This window comes from Hydra vulgaris, chromosome 13 (assembly GCF_038396675.1).
Source record: "Hydra vulgaris chromosome 13, alternate assembly HydraT2T_AEP".
NCBI classification, from domain to species: domain Eukaryota; kingdom Metazoa; phylum Cnidaria; class Hydrozoa; order Anthoathecata; family Hydridae; genus Hydra; species Hydra vulgaris.
In genome coordinates this window covers 46,390,054-46,411,394 of record NC_088932.1, presented here as the reverse complement: position 1 = coordinate 46,411,394, position 21,341 = coordinate 46,390,054, and the positions used below count along the sequence as shown (strand labels likewise).

Below are 21,341 nucleotides of genomic sequence, written 5' to 3'. Positions count from 1 at the left end.
ACTTTAGTTTGAAAGTAATTGGTTTTGTTTAATTTTTGAAAAAGGTCACCCTTTTTTTCTTCAAAAGTATATCAACCTGCGTCTCTAAAGAGCCAGAATTTCATAGGGAACTCAGAAATAATAGTGGCTTAAAATGAATTGCTTAAATTTTATATACAAAAAACAACAATTTTTAACTAAAAATTGAAAAGGTCGTTTTATATTTTGTTTGCAATATTTTTTTAATGTTTCAGTAGAAAAGATTATGAATTTTAAAAAAACTATAAAATTCTGGTTCTTTTGAGACTCAGGTTGATATACTTTTGAATAAAAAAAAATTCACTGATATATGGGAGCCAGTGTGTAATCAAGGGTCATTCAAGGGTCATGGATGGTGACCTTTTTAAAAAATTAAATAAAACCAATGACTTTTCAGTTACTTTCAAAACAAAGTTCATCTGTTTATTTGGAAACTGGAGATACCAAAAATTTATATATATATATATATATATATATATATATATATATATATATATATATATATATATATATATATATATATATATATATATATAAATATATATATATATATATATATACATATATACACACACACACACACACACATATATATACAACTTGAATTCATTTATTCTATGTTTATTGTATTATTAGTAAAAATTATACAGTCAATTATAAAAAAGTACATAAAATAAATGAATATCTTTTTTTAAATAATATTTCCCTTCATTTTAATATTCAAAAATCTAATAATAAAAACATCCATTGTCCCTTATTAAATATTGAATCAATAGATACATTAAATGTTAATATCAATAATAAATAACTATTCTTCCATATCATCTATATCTTCATCTTCTTCTTCAAGTGCTCTGAGCAAATCTTGGGCTTCAGCCAACTTCTTCCTAGCAGATTCAACGCGTTTTCTTTGTAGTTGAATCATATCATCAGAAATAGATATAGGTGTAGTGAATGGTTGGTCAGCATTACATAGAGCTGTCGGATGCTTTCTTAATGCACTCAGAGAAGCCTGCTGTCCAACAATTTTATTACAGTTAAGAAAATTATAGGCAAGTGAATTAAGAAGGGATTGATTGTTGCTGCCAGGAAGAATTTCTTTAACAAAGTTATTAAGTTCTGCTTGTTTACAAAGTTCCATAGTTTTCTCATTAATAGGAAAAAGGTTCTGAAGACGAAGATGCCAGAAAAGTTGCCTTGGTTTAGCAAACTGTTGCGACAATATATCAGCTCTTTTTTTTTTGGCTTCATTTTCAGCTAACATGCTCCGACTTAATGGTTTTTCTAAATAAAAATTTCAATACTTTTCAACATGTAAAAAATAAAAACATTTAAAAAATAAAATAAGAAAAACCTAGCCAATCTTATAAAAGGTAAAATACAATCTGGTTTACAAGGTATAAAAAGGTAATACAGTTAAAAAAAAACTCAAAATAATTTACCAAAAGTACTTTCTAAGTATACTTTTTATCACTCAGACATAAAGATATGGTGAAAAAAACTTTAAAAAATTAAACCCAATATTTTAAACCGCTCAACTTTAAACTTTTTGACAATTTGAAAATTGGCTGCCTGTTTTAAGCAATCAAAAAGTGATGATTTTTTGTCTCATGGAGTGTATAGTTGTGCCATCAGTAAATAATTAAGAAATTAAGATAATAAGAAAGATCATTAATGAAAGATGAGAAACCACACGAGAAGATGGAATCTTGTGGTATCCCAGAAGTTACTGGAAATGAAAGAGAGAGAGAGAGTTGTTAATCAAGGAAAATTTTAATGTTGCCATTAGAAAAGAGTAATTCAATAGTTTTAATATCTTTTCCAGATACATATCTCTCCCAGATACTTTCCATCAGAAAGAAAAACAAGATTTAATTAAGCACTTGTTAAAAGTAATGAAGAGAATTCTTTTGTAAAACTTTTGACAAAAATGTTATCTAGTTGCGACAGGAATGTTATCTTTTTTACAACTGTGATAGGAATATTATCTAGTTGTGACAGGAATGTAATCTTTTGTAAAACTATGATTGATGAACTATAAAATGTTATCTAGATCACAAGCTGTAGAAGAGTTTAAGTGGAAAATTGCTTAGGCAACTTGGTTGTCTTATAATGGATTAACTCATTTCTTTAAGATGAATGGAAGGGCATGGCTAATAGATTCAAGAGATAAGTTAGTGGAAAAGTTGTTTACAAATAGTTCTGCCTTATGCTTAGGTGAGATAATAAGATTTGATCCATGTCATGATAGGTCTGATCCATCTGATCCAGGTTTGATTTGCCTTTATTAATGACTTTGTTAAAGATTTTCCAAAAGTCTTTAGAATCTGAATTTGAAGATAAAACACAAGGTGCAAGGTACTTTATAATAAAAAACGGCTTTTAACAACTCTTTGTGTTTAAATGTTGACAAAATCAAGTTAACATTATGTAAAAACCATAAAAATAATTGAGAAAACTAATTAAATTTCATTGTTTTTTAAAAACCACAAAACGGTTATTCATAAGCAACAGTACTACTCATTTTTACTGTTGCAAAGTAGTGAGAATCTTATGATGTAATGTGTGTGTGTGTGTGTGTGTATGTATATATATATATATATATATATATATATATATATATATATATATATATATATATATATATATATATATATATATATATATATATATACCAATTTTAAGTTCTTATTACCAAATTTCACAATTAAAAGCATAGAGTTAAGGTTATGTATGTTTTTGCTTCTTTATTATTAAATATCATTGCAGATGACTAAATGAACACCTAATGCACAATCAAACATTCAATTTTAAGAAATATTCTAAATATAGCTAATTTATATTAATTGACAAAAAACAATTGCTTTTGCATGTGTTCTCTTACACCATCAATTTTAACTAGAATATGAAAATGTTGCTAAAAGCAATTAAATTAAATTTACTTCTGCAGCTATTAATATGACATTTAAAAGTTGTTTAAATGTTGAAAATAAGTATTAAAAGAGACTTTTTACCCTTAAAGTCTCATTCGCTTAAGTAGTTGTACGCACATGTTCCAAATAAGTGATTAGACATTGTTGTTTATTGTATGTATATACACACACATATATATACACACACACATATATATATATGTGTATATATATAAATATATATATATATATATATATATATATATATATATATATGTATATATATATATATATATATATATATATATATATATATATATATATATATATATATATATATATATATATATATATATATATATATATATGTACTAGGGTGGTTCAGATTAAGGTAAACAAAATTTTCAAACTAGAGTGGAAGCTTTTCAAGTGCCGAGATCCTTGTTTTATAAGATTTTTTTTTTAAATTTAAAAAAAGTTCAAGGGTTGCACATGGCCCCAAAGTACTTTTTTTTTATTTTTTTATTAACCTTTTTTTGATATTTTTAACCCATGTGTGCCACTCTTCAACATTATTTAATTTAATTTTTTCTATACCTATTCTCACAATGACTAATTTAAAAAAAAAAAAAAGGCACTCATTCTCAGGCCTTCTTTTAAAGCGTTATGCATAGAGCGATTTACATATGCTTTATGTGATTTTACATAAGCAGTAAGCAATTTCGGTTAAGCAACTTTTTATCATTTTTTAACTTTTAAATTACTATAAGTGGTAAGATAAAAGAAGTTTTTTTAATAGTTTTAATTTTAGTAGTAGAAATTAATTTTAAAAAAAGTCACATTAACCTTTGAATAACGTTTATGTAAAAATATTTGTTACAAAAGTTTGAACGACAATCATGTTTGATATAAGCGATATTTACTAATAAAAAAAAAACTCAAATAAAATTTAAAGTTTATTTTTATTTTGTTTTTATCTTATAGTAATGATTGATTTTTTAAGCTTGAGGCCATAAAAACATAAATTAATTCTGATAAAAAATATATAATTAAATTTAAAAATAATTTAATATAATATATAATTTTATTCTGATAAAAAATATATATAATTTAATCTTGATTTTAAAAAATATATTCAAGTTTATTAAAGTTAAAGTTAATGCTTGGGTTTAACTTAACTGTCAAATTTATTTAAAAATATTACTAAATATTATTCAGTATTTAAATTTTATTTGTTCTTAAAAAGAAATTAACTCATTTTTATCGCAATTGATTTTTCGATTTTCCTTCCTAAACGTTTTTTTATATTCAAAATTAAATTTCGATTTTCCTTCCTAAACATTTTTTTATATTCAAAATTAAATTTTAAATAAACGGATGCATCAAAAAAAAAATGCACAAAACATAAGTTAAACTTTTTATTTTATAACGCAAGTTAAATTGCAGCAATTATTTTTAATATACACAGCGATATAATTTTAATAATAAAATAATAAACTTTTAATAAAAAAAAGTAAATAAATTAACGTAATTTTTTTATTTGTTAATCGCTAATTTTTTGAATCATTTTTATAATATAAAATCATTTGTAGTTGCAAAATTGCAATTAGAAATTTAAGAAATAATCATTTTGAAAATTCAAAAATTTAACATATTTTAATACATTTATGCAAACGTCAAGAAAAGAAAGATATTTTTCAATATCAAACATTTTTAAAAAAGCAATATTAAATTTAATTATTTAATATTAAAAGATAAAAAAATAAAATAAACATTCCCTTATAGTAATAATTAAGGGGTTGTGGTAGTGAGGAAAGTCAGTATTATATTCTGGTCGGTATTAATAACTAGTCACTACCGAAGTTATGATATTGAAATTGAAAGTAACTTTTTTCAATATCAACACTTTCAAAAGTTCGGCATTGAATGTTATCTTTTAAAAGTGTTTGACAGTGTAAACTTAAATTATCGCCACTATCAAAAGAATCAAACACCTTTTTTGGTTAGGCAGCCTAAAAGACAAAATATACTTCTAATAAGATAACAATCTTAAATGATTGTTCATATTTTTTACAACACTCCACCCTTTTGAAATTTTCAAAAAAAATTAACATTTTTAAATTGATTTTTATATCCCCAGAGACAAAATATGTATCAAGGCTTGATCAAAATTACATTTGTTTTTGTTTTTTTTTAAATATTTTATTAGTAAAAAAAAAAAAAATATAGTTCAAAGTTTGAACTATATTTATATAATGGCTTGCTATATAAGGACTTGCTCTTGGCATTATCAACTCTTAAGATGTCACTTTCTTCAAAACAATAAAACAATGTTATTCTCACAATCAACTTTTTTAGACAGACTTAAAAATTTTATTTTTAAAAGAAACAACCTCTGCAAAAAAAAATTAAACCATAAAAATAATTGAAAATTAATTATTTTATGAAATTTACTTAATACAGTAGAATCTCTCTAATTTGAATTTTATGGGGAAAAATAAAAGTTTGAATTAGATTTTGGAATTATAGAAAGTTGATTTTTCTTAAACGCATTTCACGGTGACATTGCATTTAATTGAATTATGGAGGTTTTCGAATTAAGGAGATTCGAATTAGAGAGATTGTACTGTATAATTCAATTTTAATAAAAATTTTAATGGAGAATTATTTTTAATTAAATTTACATAATTTAATTTTAATAAAATGTTAAATAAAAATCAGGTAAAATTATTATGCTCTGAAGTTTTTTAATTTAGGACAAAATATTTTTAATTAAATTTATTTCAAAAGATTTGTATTATTATTATTACCAATTAACTTCTTTTTGATATTGAGTTCGGTAGTGGCAAAAGGGACTTCAGTAGTGTTGGGAACAGTTTTTATTATTGGAAAAAAGTTTTTCACTTTCAAACACTCAATATTGAAATTGAGTTTTTTGATATCACACTTTCAATATCATTACTACTGATAGTTCGGTGTTTTTTGATACATCAATATTTGATAGTGATATCGCAATAGTTTGGTAGTGATATCGCAATAGTTTGGTAGTGATATCGCAATACCCTAGTAATAATAAAAAAAACCAGTTAAATAACATTTAACTTGTTTTGCGGTAATTAATATTATTGCAGTAATTTAAAAAGTTGATGTCTTTAAAATTAGAAAAATAAAGAGAATTTTATGACCTCAAATATTGCATTAAGCAATTTTTATTCAAAACAAGGCCTGCATTCTGTATATTTTTTTTCTCGACACTGAAAAAGTTATAGAAAAAGTAATTAAAGAGACAAAAAAAAAAATATTTCCTTATTTCTAAGGTCTTTTTTATGACAAAATCTTTAATTAGTCAAATTATAAATAAGTTACTAAAATATACTTTATTATTTTGGATATCAAACTTAATTACGTATCTAAAGTAAGGTGGATCAGCTCTCCCTATTAATATACACAATATTAGACTTTTTTGAAATTATTAACAAATTAATGTTTAAAAATACTATTATTTGTGTTTGGTGCTAAAGCTATTTTCTTTTCCTCTTGTCTACTTCGTTTGTAAAAATAATTAAACAAGAACAAATCTCTTCTTCTCTTTGGTTGTTTTTCCAATCAGTTTTTAACTAGTTTAATGGCCCTCTCTGATGAGCCATTTACCATATTAAGGAATTAAATAATAATTTCAATCTCAAGATAAAAATAGTTGAACTTCCAGAACTGTGAAGGGATCTTAAGCCAATGCAACTCACTCTATTCATGTCTAATCTTATCAAAGGTAAGCCAAGGTTGCTCAGTTACTAGAGCATTAAGAGATGGAGACTGATTTTGTGCAAGATCTAGAGAGTGAAAAAGCTCTTTATTGACCATAACACATTCAAGTGGATATACTTTAAATTTTGTGTTAAGTGTACTGTACAATGCTTTGGCAATATCTTTTCTGTTCGGGCAATGTTCATCTGCTAAAGCAAGCACAACTAAGGCAGAATCAAGATACCAGCTGTGCTTACCAAATAATTTTATTGCTGAAATAGCTCCATGAAGATTTATATCCATGAACCTCTTAATCTGCCACAGCGTTTTCATATTCTACAAAATATTTTAACAAAATTAGATTAATTCATCAATCAAACAATTAACTAATCTTTTTTCATCTGTTTTCTTATTTCTTCTAATTATTTTTAACCTGATATGAAGCAGCAGTTGCAGATACATCTATAAGGAACCACTGAGTGTAAAAGATGCCTAAAAACATAGCCATATCTCTTTTATATTTTTCTCTGATAAGTTAAGGATGATTTCCAACAGTAAATATGATTTAAGGTAATACAATTTTTTTAATGATTTTAAGTGTTTAAAGAGCTAATTGACTGGACCAGACATTTTAGTACCAGGAGAAATCTTGTTAAAGTGGGTAGTATGTCTTTCTAAAACAAAGTGTCTACAGGCAAGGAAAAGTAGTGGCTGCCCAAGCTTATGCACCGTTCTTGTTATTACTCTGTGGTGCTTTACAGTGTTGGAAGCAGTAGTATCAAAAAATATACACTGCATATGATAACTGAGGTCATAAGATTCTATTAGGTTGTAAACTGCTTTGAACTGCATTTTTACAGCACCTGACTAAATATGAGGAATGCCTAGTAGCTTTTCCGAATCACTTTCATTAGTATAGCTAATCTTTCTCTTGTGGCTGAAATGTGATGATAATTCAGGTAAAACAAAATCATTTCTCCTCCTGAGATAGCTATAACACTGCTTATGATAGCAATGTGCTGGTTGACAGAAAGTCCTTCTACTACAACAGTTATCACTGTACGCTTTAGAATATCTTTAGGCAGTATTATACTTTGTTCTTCTTCGTGGGTATTATCATCTAGCTCACTTTTAACAGAGTCATTGCATTCTGAGCTTAAAGAATCAGTGAAATCACTTTCTGAGCTATAAGATATATGTAAGTTTTTTTTTTCCTGAGGATTCCCTTTTAGATTTTTTTTTTTTTTTGCAGATCTTTCATCACCCTTTTTAAAGCTAATATTAGAACAGCTTAAACAACCATGTCTTTTTTCCTTATGCATTTTCAAAAATGTCCATACATTTAGTTTCTTTTGTTCTTTTTCTATCCATTGTTATTTCTTCAATCATGATTTTACTGTCATGTCCCAACCAAAATACCTTTTTAGATTCTATTAAAAAGATCTTTTTATCCTCAATTGCTCAATCTGTTTTTAAGGGTTTGCTGCTTTTTATATTTCATATTAGAGTTTCGAATTCTTTCCTAAAATTAATATTAATTAAACCGTAAAACGCAATGTATGCTATGAGTTCTGTTTCTTCCAAGTTCCCAGGGAGACTTCAGCTTAGATATAATGCAGCAGTTCCCTTCTGCTTTTGGACAATATGGTGTAAATGTAGAACCTTTGTTTGAACAACAAGCAAAGTTTTTAAGAGAAATGGATGGTTTGGACTTCAACATTTAAAAACTGAATAGATGATAGTGTCTTCCAAGTTTTTTTTAACTAAGAATATTTCTTTGCTTTTATTTCTTATTTTACTAAGAATCTTTGGCATAGTATTTTATTTTACATTTTATTTCATTTAAATGAACTATAATAACATAAATTTAAATATATATTTTTTAATCCTAAAACAAACTTCATTGAGTATCATGCAAGAACCATTTTACCCATGTTTAAGCTTTGTTAAATCTTATCAAAACAGCAGATGTTGGAAATTGAGCATGGTTAATACATTAGTATAATGAAATCACACCGCTGTCATGGAAACAGTTATATATATATATATATATATATATATATATATATATATATATATATATATATATATAAATAAAAGATTTTTGTTAAAGGTGGTCCTGCACAACAAAAAAGTAATCTTTAAGAGCTTTATATTGATTGTAAAATTAAACACCTTAATCTTAAAGTAGGAATTTCAAATCTTTGTAGTTAGCATCCAAAATTGTGTGCATGGGACCAAGTGGTATGTGTGTTTGCACTCATAAATAAAACTCATTATTGTTTGTAAATGCTATCCAATGGAATGTGACATACATAGATTTAATGTCAAAATTTGCACATTATACAAACAATAATGAATGCATGGTTCATAGACGTGTCAAATGTGTTTATGTTTTGACAGCTTAAAGATATTTTTTGATGAGGAATTAAGTGAGATTGATGAAAAAAAAGAAATCTGATTTAATCAGCGGGCAAGTACTGATAAATCCTAGGTTATTACTCAGACAGTTACTTTCTTTGACTAAAAGGATATAGTTGTTTCTCACAGTTTTACATATCAGGGATTTCTAAACCAAATATACAGCATTCAAGTTATTCCTTTTAGTGGACAGACATTGTTATAGAAATAAATTAATATCTATCTACATTAATATCTCTGTAACCATGTTTCAGTTATACAACTGTCATGTTACCACTTTTTTTTGTATGGTTTTTTAAAATTCATGTTTTACAAGTGATAAATTTAAGTACATTTGTTTTAGAAAACACCAATCCCAATTCTTTGAAAAAATTTTTAACTAAACCATTTAGAACAACTTCATTTTTCAAAAAGAGAATAAAAAATGCCAACAAAACAGAACTTTTGTTGGTTCAAGGTAAAGTTCAAATATATATATTTTTTAAACCTTGGGGATAATCATAATTTATCAAAAACATAATTAGTAATTATAATTTTAATTATAATTATTGTTTATTATAAATTATAATATAATAATTTTTAACAATGGATTAATCATAATTATTAAAAAAGTAGTATGAAATCAGCAAAATCTGACACTTTACGTTTTCTAGAAAGTTCCCAGGGAGACTTCAGCTTAGATGTAATGCAGCAGTTCCCTACTTACATTATCTAGAAAATTTGATATTTTTACATGGAATTGCACTTTAGACTGTCTCTTTATTCGAAAGTATTTTTTTTAATACTTAAATCTGATTTAAAATTAAATACTAATTTTTTATAATAATTTGCAATTTTTTAATACAAAACGTATTAAAAAATAAGTAAAATACTAGAATAGTTTTATTAAAACTTAAAAATAAAACTTAAAAAACTCCTATGAAGAAACTTACTAGCATGTGGATAGTAAACTTCATCTTTATTTTCTTTTGAATGCTTGCCAGATAAAACAGTAACCTCAATGTTATCCCAAGCTTTTTTTGTTTGTCTGTTTGGCTTTGAGTTTGGCAGATTGAAGTCCTTTCCGAAATCAAAATCGTCTTTACGCTTCTTACGCTTCTTTAACGAAATGTCATTTCCCGCTCTGAAGTCAAAATTTTCAATATCAAAGTCATCAGGAAGATACTGTAACATTTGTGGCTTTGATCTACATTTTTTGCCTTCCGGACTAAAAACAGAAAACAACATTTCAAAACAAAAATATGCTATTTTATAAGCAACTTATTATTTGATAATAGCAAAATAATTTTTGTTATTACAACAAAGATGTTTGACTCATCAAATAAAAAAAATAGAAAATTGAAAATATACATAAACTACAGAACTATTTTGACTAAATGTCCACCACAAATGTTTTTTTTGAGAAAGATGAAGTATATCTAATATCAAAAATAAAACATCAAAAACATGCTTCAAAGAATAATAAAAATTGTCATTAAATTTATACACAATGTACCTTAAACGTACCTCAAAAACCACTATGCTGGCTTAAGTGACAAGAGATTCAGATATATTTTAGCAAATATGTTCATCTATGAATTAAAGTGTTTTCAATAGTTTTTATTAGCCAAAAGCTCAGTTATTCGCACTAAAGTGAAAAATTTAATAAAAAAAAAAAGTTGTTTTTGTAAACAACTATGACTTTTTTATACAACATAATTGTTTTTGTAAGAATATAAGAAGCTGTCACGAGTAGATTATTTTTCAAGATTTGGTTTGATTTTTTTGATAGTAAAGAGATCAGGAGTTTTTTAAGTACAAAGCCTTAACCAAATCAATTGCTCAAACAAATGATTGTTTATAACGGGTGACAACTAAAAAACGAGACTGGGTTTAAAGACACATATCTCTTTAAAGAAGTAAGATGAAACAAAAAGGAAAAATGTTCTAGAAAGTATTTTTATTCTAGTTTTTAAATATATAATTAGTTGATCTCAATTAAACCATTACTTCTGACTTTATCAACTAGGCCTGGTGTAGACTGAGCTAGGCTCCGTATGAGCTCAATATCAATTTTATTAAGGCAATACTCGATTCTAGAACGTAATTTTTTAAGACTTTCTGCATGCCAATTATTCTTGTAGACAAGGCCTTTCAAAATACTCCAAAAATTTTCGATAGGAAGACATTCTGGCAAGTTTGCAGGGTTATCCGCTTTCTCAACATAATGCACATTTTCCTTGATAGGTACATGATTACTGTTTTTGCATAGTGAGATGATGCTAAATCTGGCCTGAATACATATGCACCATCTGAATGATACTTACTTATAAATGGAATAAGTCTCTTCTTAATACATTTGTTTAAATAGATTTTTTGATTTACAGCCAGTCCACTTCGTACAAAATAAGGTTGAGAAATTCCATTTTCAGAAAAAGCAATCCATAGAAGTAATTTCTTTTGAAACTTTTGTTTTGTTTGGTATTTAACTGTAGATGGAGTAGATTTTACATCACTAGTATAAAATATATCATTTCCATTGATACTGGAATGATTTAACGTGAAATAAGACTCATCGTCAATAATTGGTTTACGATTTTTGAATTTCTGACACAATCGACTGCACTTAGTTCTAGCTGCTGCTTTTTGCTGGTCAGAGCGTTTTGGAATTGTCATTTTTTTTCTTGATTTAATATTTGTTCTTTTTTTTAATGTTTTACTAATGTGTTGCTGAGTACAGTTGAACTTTTTAGCTGCCTGTCGTTGAGAAACTCCGTCTTTATGGTCAAACATAAGTTTGAGCCTTTCAATGTTTGTCCTGGTCATTTTTTTAGCTTTCACTCCACTTCCTTTAACTCTTTGGTACCAAGATTAACTTTCAGCACGTTTAATTATCTTGTAGATAGTACTTTTAGGTATATTCTCAACTTTAAAGTGGTCATAAGTGAACTTTTTACCAGCATTTTTGTAATTTAAATAAAATTCATACACACGTTTTCTAATCTCTTCTTGTTTTGAATTTATTTTTTTTTTCATTTTTCTACAAAAAATAAAAACACATAAAATATTTAAAAACTAGAATAAAAATACTTTCTAGAACATTTTTCCTTTTTGTTTTATCTTACTTCTTTAAAGAGATATGTGTCTTTAAATCCAGTCTCGTTTTATAGTTGTCACCCGTTAGATATGGTTGAATAAAATAAACTTTGTTTAGCTATATCTCTAAGTAATGATTGAGCCTGATTAGTCTATCCAGTAAATTATTGAACCTCTACATTTCGTGGGAATGAAATGGCAAATTAAGGTGTTTTGAAAAAAATTTACACTGGTGATGTGGGTTGTTTTCGCTTGTGAATGCTAGGGCTCAGTCAAATATATTTTGCTGCATTAAGCAAAAAAATAAATTTGAAAGAGTTTTGGTGAAGAATTAAACTCATACCTTTTTGTTTTGACACTCAAAATTAGAACACTTTTTGCATTAAAAATAAGGAACTGTTTTGATGTCTATTTCTCCCATATACTGCCTAAAATATTTATAAATTCCATTTGATTGTTGTTTGGGTTAAAAAAAGAACTCTTGGCATTTCTGTATTTGCAATACTGTCCTATTCAGCAACTAATTTATGATGTTGAGCAACTTTACTTAGGTTGAGCAACTAAGTTACACTGGTAGTGTCCAAAGAAGCTACATTAAAACAATATAATTAAATTGCGAACTATATAAATTAGATAACAATACAGCAGGTCTTTTTATTCTTTACTTAGTAATGTAACTGTCAATTTCTTGACAAGCAGCCTTTAATGTGTCTTTAACTTTAATCTTGTTTTACTATGTTGTAATAAGGAGCAGCCTAATATTTTCTGCTTGTGGCACCATCTGGCTTGACATGTAAAAATATCAACTTAAAATGAGTCAAATGGGTGGTTAGTAACGCATTTCCTGTTTTGTTTTTTTATTTTTTAGGCCTCTGTTCACCTTTTTTGAATAAAAAAAACTAAGCTTGCTGAGGCCCCATCAACACCATTATTCACAAATGCAATGTCATCATAAAGATTTTTGTGACAAAAATATCATCCTTTGATACACCATCATCTACTTTTTCATCATCTTTCATAATACCAGCTTGAAGTTCTATTGCAAGATCAAATGATTACAAGCTAATTCTCAAGTGCAGTTAAGTGCACTGGTTACATGGTTTTTAAAGGTTAAGATTAAGTGTTTGGTATGAAATCACAACCAAAATGAACAATTAAGTCTGAAACAACAAAAATATCTAATGAAAATTACTCTAAATGACTTGCACTAGTATAGGAGTAAAGTTTACTTCAGTATATATGAAAAACACAAATGCAAAAAAATAAGAAAATGAGTTATAAAAATTATCTAAATGTTGTTCCATACAGCAAACATAAACAAGAGAAGAAAAAAATAATTAGACTGAGTCTCTTCTTCAAGTGTAAAAATACTACAATAGTGATGTTTCTTACCTGGTAAAAATTATTATATCAAATTCACTTAAATCCTCTAAAAAAGTGAATACCTACTATTCTTAACCTACTTCTCTAAGTTAAAATTTCGGTTTCATTTCTACATCATATATTTTTCTAACTTTATTCAATCAAAAAATTAATTGTTTTAAATAAAATTTTAGAGTACATCATTTGATTAAACATTTTAGAGTACATCATTTGATTAAACATTTTAGAGTACATCATTTGATTAAACATTTTAGAGTACATCATTTGATTAAACATTTTAGAGTACATTTTTTTGACAACAATTTTCTTTTTTTAATATTCTATTTTTTTTAGCTTATTTCATTTAGATTTTCTATTTTGTATAGTCTTTGTTTGATTTCTTTAAGTATTGTTGTTTTATAGTTTTTTATAGCTTTATTTTGCTGCGAATTCTTAAAATGCTTATATATAAAAATGTGGTCAAGTTGTCTTAATTACTTTAAGTGTGGACGAACAAGCCGTGTGACTGCACACGCCTCCCGCTTGAAGGGAGACTTGGTACATATACTGTCGTATATGTATACATATACTACATGTATTGTCAAAAACTCTAATAGAAGCCGGCAAAACATCAAATATATGTACTTTAAGGTGGTTCTAAAAACAACTTTTTCTGAAAATGACTGCTGGCACCCCCTGAATATGTTGTATATAATTAAAAAAATGCTAGATTTAAGAAATTTTTGAATAAAAAATTTGTTAAGGGGTTGCTACTGACCATCGAACATTGAATAGGCCCTTAGTATTATTAAAATTTTTTTTTTTTAAGTATGTCATGTTGGGTCTCAAACAAAGCAAAATCATATACAAATTTCAAAAATAATATTCATTTTATAAAAAAACATGGATAAAAAAAATTATAATCAAAAAATCTTGTTAAATTCCCTATTTTTCATTTTTAGTTAAAAAACGTAACTTTTTGTTTACTAAAATCTAAAATAAAAATTTAATTATAAAATGATTAATATTTTTAAAATTTTTATATAATTTCCCTTTATTTGAGACTCAACCTGACATAATTTTGAAAAACTTTTTTTTCAATAATATTAGGGACCTATATAATGTTCGAGAGTCGGTAGCAACCCCTTAAAATATTTTTTATTCAAAAATTTCTTAAATCTAGCATTTTTTTAATTATATACAACATATTCAGGGGGTGCCAGCAGTCATTTTCAGAAAAAGTTGTTTTTAGAACCACCTTAATGTACTTACTTACATTTAATTCAAAGTTTGAATATAACTACCGTAGGTGAAAGTCAATAGCTTCATAGTTTGTAAGAGGAAATGAAAGCTTTTTAGAATTTGATGTCCAAGCGTCATCTATCTCAAATGCTTAAACATCTTTCTTACAAAGAAAAACTCTATATTCTTGAATTAACTACTCTGAAAACCAGAAAGAAACGTGGAGATCTTATTTAACAGTATTAAATAATAAATGGTTTTGAAAAAGTTGATTTCTTAACTCCAAAAATAACCATGCCTGCTACTTCACACACACACACACACACACACACACACACACACACACACACACACACACAAAAAGTGTTGAACTATGCTTATTGTTTCCATTATTTCATTCACGGTAATCAATTATCACTCACTGTCATCTATTGGTCAGGCCTTATTATGAGATTTTATTGCGTAACAAAAACGCATAATGCAAATAAATGTAACTTTAACAGAGTTTTGGTATTTACATTATTAAAAGTTAAATTGCGTCATCAACATTTTAAAAAGTAATTGTAATTAAATTTAATTTTAAACCCTGTTAAAAATCATTTAAACTAATTTAAATATAATGATATTGAATTATTACGAAACATAAAATACATTTGATACATTGTGAAAAGAATTCTCTTAGAAAAAACACTTTTATAAGATTTTAAAACACTTTTATAATATTTTATAAGACTTTTATTTATCTCCTTTTTATAAGAAAAAAAGTTTTTTTTTTTTTTATGTATTAAATATATGATGGAGAGACTTTTTATGTCATGAATTAGTTAGAAGATGATAGAAAAATTTCTTGAATAAATATTGCGAAAACTATTTTACATTCCTTTGAAACTAAATTTTACATTCTCAGTTTTACTATTCTTTACATTCCTTCAAAATCTAAATTTTTATAATCATATTTAATTTAAAGTCTTTTTTAAATTTTTAAAATCATACTTATTTTAAAGTCTTTTAAATAAAAAAAAATTTTTATAAAATACTTTTACTTTAAAACATTCACAGTTGCGGTTAAATGCTTTTTTTTTACCTAATATTTTCTGAATATAAATATATATAATATATATCAGGATTGTTTTGATTTAAATCGATTGATTTAAATCAGTTGATTTAAATCAATTTAAATCATGATTTAAATCAGACAAATAAAAATCATGATTTAAATTGAGTTTTTTGATTTTAATTATTTTTAACAATTATTTATTGATTAATCAAATTAAAGTAAATTGCACTAGCTAAATACAACTACTGCATAAACTAGTATTAGTTATAATAGTCAGATAATACATTATAAAATATATATTAGTCATATAAATCATTAACTTTTTAAATTTATTGTAAGATTTTTATCCATATAAGTAAATTTTTTTTTTTCATGTTTTAATTTATTGACTAATTACATTAATTTCTGTTTTTTTTACTATTTATATAATAAATATAAATATATTCCTTTTATATAAGAGTATATTCAAATTTTTTTAAATTACAGTATTCATTTATAATTGGTTGTTATTTTAATAAAAATAAAATTAATATAACTAGAAACAAAAATGTCTGGTGCCAGTAGAAAAGAAGATGCAGTTTGGACATGGTTTAAAGAAATACCTGCAAAGTTTGGGGAAAAAGGGAATAACGCTAAATGCAAAAGCTGTGGTGTACAAATGCAAGGTTTGGTTGCTCGAATGAGAAACCAAAAAAGTGATAGTAAATGTAGTTTTCTGAAAGTTGTTCAAGATGACAAAAACATTATTATTTGTCAAGAAATCTTAAAAAATATTAACCAGACAACTGAAGAACCACAAACTAGTCAATGTTCTGTTAAGAAAACTGAATTTAGTTAATCTGCTGTAGATAAAAAAAGTTTTTTTTGTTAAAATAAAGACAGTGACAAGACCAAGCAGTGGCAAGACAGTGACAACTAAATTGGATTCATACCTTATTATAACCACTAAATCTGAAAAAGAAGCTACTGATGAGCAGATAGCAAGAATGATTTATGCTACTAACTCGTCTTTCAGAATGGTTGACCATCCAGAGTTTATCAAGATAATCCATTTTTAAGGCCCAGTATATAACCCTCCTAATAGAATCAATATTGGTGGAGAAGTACTAGATACTGTTCACAAGAACAGTTTAACTATCTGTTCAGGTTTGCTGCATGATCAGTCTGTAACCATGAGTATTGATGGGTGGAGCAATGTTCATAATGAACCAATAGTTTGTGCAACAGTAATAACAATGAATTCAGATATCTACCTTGCAGATACAATTGATACCTCCGGCTATTCACATACTTCTGACTATTTAGTTGACATAGCTGTTAATTCTATCAACAAATGCAAAAAACAATTTGGTTGTAAAGTTTGCAGTGTAGTAACTGATAATGCAGCAAATGTGTCAAAAATGAGACAACAATTGGAAACTCGAGATAATGTTAAAGTTATTACATATGGATGTTCAGCTCTCAATTTCTTATTAATTATTATTTATTAAAATTCATATTCTCAATCTATTGGCCCAAGATTTGGCAATTCCAAACATCAAGGAGCAGACTGTTCAAGTTGTTGAATATTTTAGAAACAACCATTTTACTGCTGCTACATACAAAGCAAAAGAGGGGCTACGACTTATAATGCCCCAAGATGTCAGATGGAACATATTGGCTGATTGTCTTGAATGCTATCTTAAACACTGACCGATACTGTTAACATTTTGAGAAGAAAGCAGAACAATAATTGATAGGAATAATACAAATGTTATAAATAACCTTGGTGTAAAGCGAAGTGCAGAAGAACGGTTACAAATGCTTAAACCAACAGCAGGACAGTAGTACTTTTGGTGACAGTGTAGTGATATGGAAAAACCTTCAAAGGGAATTAAGTCCTAAGCTTAGCTAAGATGAATTTATCCAAAAGAATACAACAGGCAATAACCCAGCTCATTTCTTGGCTAATATTTTTAATCCTAAATACAGAGGTAAAGAATTAACTGATAAAGAAATAGAGATTGGAATGGAGTTTGCAGCTTTAAAGAATCCAGATTTTCTTTCACTTTTGGTTAACTTTAAAGCAGAAGCAGCACCATTTGAAAAGTTTATGCTCCATGATAACATTGTTCAAACTATTGACCCATGTGATTGATGGAAATATCATAATGATCCTGTGAATCAGGAATTAATGAAAGTGGTTAAACAGTTACTTACTGCTGTTGCTTCATCTGCAGGAGTTGAAAGAATCTTTTCATCATTTGGTTTTGCACATTCAAGCATTAGAAATAGACTCGGAATTGAAAAAGAAAGCAAATTGGTTTTCCTATTCAAACTATTTAATCAAAAAGCATAAGAATCAATGAGTTTAATTGATCGAATCTTTGAAAATTTGTAAATAATCAACATTAAAAAAGATTTTTCAATGTTTTAAATTAATTTAGTTTATAGTTTCATAAAAAACTCATTTCATTAAAAACTACTTGATTAAGAGTTTATTTTTCCAAAATGTAATTAAAATCAAAAAAATCCGATTTAAATCAAAAAAATCAATTTTTTTGATTTTTTTCAAAAAAATCATGATTTTTATCAACCCTGATATATACATACATATATATATATATATATATATATATATATATATATATATATATATATATATATATATATATATATATATATATATATTTATTTATTTATAATATATATATATATTTATTTAAATATATATATATATTTATTTATTTATAATATATATATATATATATATATATTATTATTATTATTATTATTTATTATATATATATATATATATAAAATAAATAATAATAATAATAATAAAACTTAGTTATTAAGCAATATTTAGTATTATTTTTTAATAAAATTGAAATACAAGTAACTTTCTTTGTTTTTAATTTTATCTGAATTTATTTCATTTGTAAATAGTGCTTTTATTAAACGTAATTGTTGTTAAAACTTTTGTAATAATTTTTTTTACATAATTGTCATTCAAACATTATATATGAATATATGTATAATAATTATATATGAATATATGTATAAATTTAATTGACCAGAATGTTTTTAAAAACATTCTGAATGTTTTTAAAAACATTCTGAATGTTTTTAAAATATTCTGAATGTTTTTAACAATATAAACAATGTTTTATTTTTATTTTTTTTAATAAAATGTTTTTTTTTTAATTTTTTTTTACTGTAAATCATGCGCGGAGTGTTGCTACATCGACTATCTTATAGCCTGACTCGCAACGGAGTGCTACTATATCGACTGACAAATAGCCTAACTCGCAATGGAGTGCTGCTATATCGACTGACAAATAGCCTGACTGGCAACAGAGTGCTGCTACATCTACTATCATTTAGCCTGACTCGCAAGGGAGTGCTGCTACATGCTTCCGGTCTTGCATTTTACTTTTTACTTTTTGTCAACAAAATATGGAAAAAACTTTCTGACAACATATAAGAGTTCTATACATATATATATATATATATATATATATATATATATATATATATATATATATATATATATATATATATATATGTATATATATATATGTATATATATATATATATATATATATATATATATATATATATATATATATATATATGTATATATATATATACCAGGTTGACATACTTTAAAAGAACTTTTAATTTCAAAATTTTAGGGACCAGTCAAATTTTTAAGGGTCTTGAGCTACCCCTAAAATAATTTTTTGTTCAAAAAAATTTTAAACCTAGTGTTTTAGTATTATATAGAACAAAGGGGTAGGAGCAAGTTTTTTTCAAAAATGTTGTTTTAAGAGTCACCCTAATATATATACATATATACATATAATATATATATAAAAAAAAATATAAAAAACTATAGAAAGATTTTCTTTTGAATGTGAACTAAGAGAATAATTCTAAGAGTTTCTACATTATTACACACGAGTCACCCTAATATATATACATATATACATATAATATATATATATAAAAAAATATATAAAAAACTATAGAAAGATTTTCTTTTGAATGTGAACTAAGAGAATAATTCTAAGAGTTTCTACATTATTACACACGAGTCACCCTAATATATATACATATATACATATAATATATATATATAAAAAAATATATAAAAAACTATAGAAAGATTTTCTTTTGAATGTGAACTAAGAGAATAATTCTAAGAGTTTCTACATTATTACACACTCTACTTTACTTTTTTTGCAATCATAGATGAGTTTTTATCAGAAATTTTTGAAAATCTGGAAATTCTCTTAAAATTCTTTTCCAAATATTACCAAAATTTTCAGAGTAATAAAATTGTTTCAAAAAATTACTTTTTTTTTTTCAAATCAATAGCAAAAAATACTAAGAAATTTTTGGAAACTTCAAAAGAAGTTTAAGTGAATTTTCAGAATTCCGGAAATTGCCCGAAAAAACTCATCTATGTGTGATTTTGATTTTTTATTGTTATATTATACCTGTAATAATAAACGTCTGATTTTCCAGCAGAGGCACCAGATTTACGAATTACAACTTCTTTTACCCATCCTGTAGGCAAGTTTGAACAAGATGTACGAATTTTATCCATGAACCATTGAGATGAAATTCAAAATTAATTTGTTAACTGAGACAAAAAAAAAAGCATAAAAAAAAATTTAATAACTGAATTCTAAAATTTAATTAATGCGTATTAAAAAACTAGATAATAAGCTTTAACTAATAATAGATCAAAACTAGGACTTTTATGTTAAGTTTTGATTAAACATATTCAGTTTTCAAATTAAACATGTTTACTTAAAACTTAACATAAAAAGCAACACTTAAAATTGGACAGCTGACTTGAAAATAAAAATTCAAAACCATTTTTAAGTGTTGTTGTTGATATATATATATATATATATATATATATATATATATATATATATATATATATATATATATATATATATATATATATATATATATATATATATATATATATATATATATATATATATATATATATATATATATATATATATATATATATATATATATAGCACATTATTTATAAACAAAATTATCAAATCTAAACTTCTAATTTCACAAAACTTCACAACGAGTTTTAATTAAATCTTCTAAAAATTTTTTTAACAACTATAACAAATATATTAATTATCATGAAAATTATTTATTATTATTACTTAGAAAAAATGATATATGATATCTTTTATATTATATCATATTCTATATGATATAGTAAAATAACTTGATTGAGTTGTTGCTGCATTAAAACATTAGTATAAATCAATATTATAAAAATTAAAAAATTTTAACTTGTATCATGCTTATATAAACTAAAAAGTTTTATGAAGACTGTGAACATGGCGCACATTAGTTTCTAAAAGATTATAAAAATAAAAATAAACAAAAAAATTTTAGTACCTCTTTTAAGAAAACAAAAGTTTTGAAAAAGTAAAACTGTTCTACGAAATACTTCGTCGGACCATATTGTACAACGTCTG

General features: G+C 25.4%; 1 protein-coding gene across 1 annotated transcript; it reads right to left on the bottom strand.

The window, feature by feature from the left end:
• Positions 1-687: 687 nt before the first annotated feature.
• On the bottom strand, positions 688-21,341 carry LOC100202939 (methyl-CpG-binding domain protein 2). Its single transcript, XM_065816255.1, has 4 exons — positions 21,262-21,341; positions 20,316-20,461; positions 10,028-10,302; positions 688-1,302 (listed from the first exon to the last, which is right to left on the bottom strand). The coding sequence occupies exons 2-4, from the start codon at positions 20,423-20,425 to the stop codon at positions 827-829; spliced, it is 861 nt and encodes a 286-aa protein (XP_065672327.1). The 5' UTR covers positions 20,426-20,461; positions 21,262-21,341; the 3' UTR covers positions 688-826.

Coding starts and splice junctions, on each gene's coding strand:
- LOC100202939 (XM_065816255.1), bottom strand. CDS start 20,425: ATGGATAAAATTCGTACATCTTGTTCAAACTTGCCTACAGGATGGGTA. Junction 10,303..20,315: donor TCAGACGTTTATTATTACAG/GTATAATATAAC, acceptor TTCTGTTTTTAG/TCCGGAAGGCAAAAAATGTA. Junction 1,303..10,027: donor AGTTTACTATCCACATGCTA/GTAAGTTTCTTC, acceptor ATTTTTATTTAG/AAAAACCATTAAGTCGGAGC.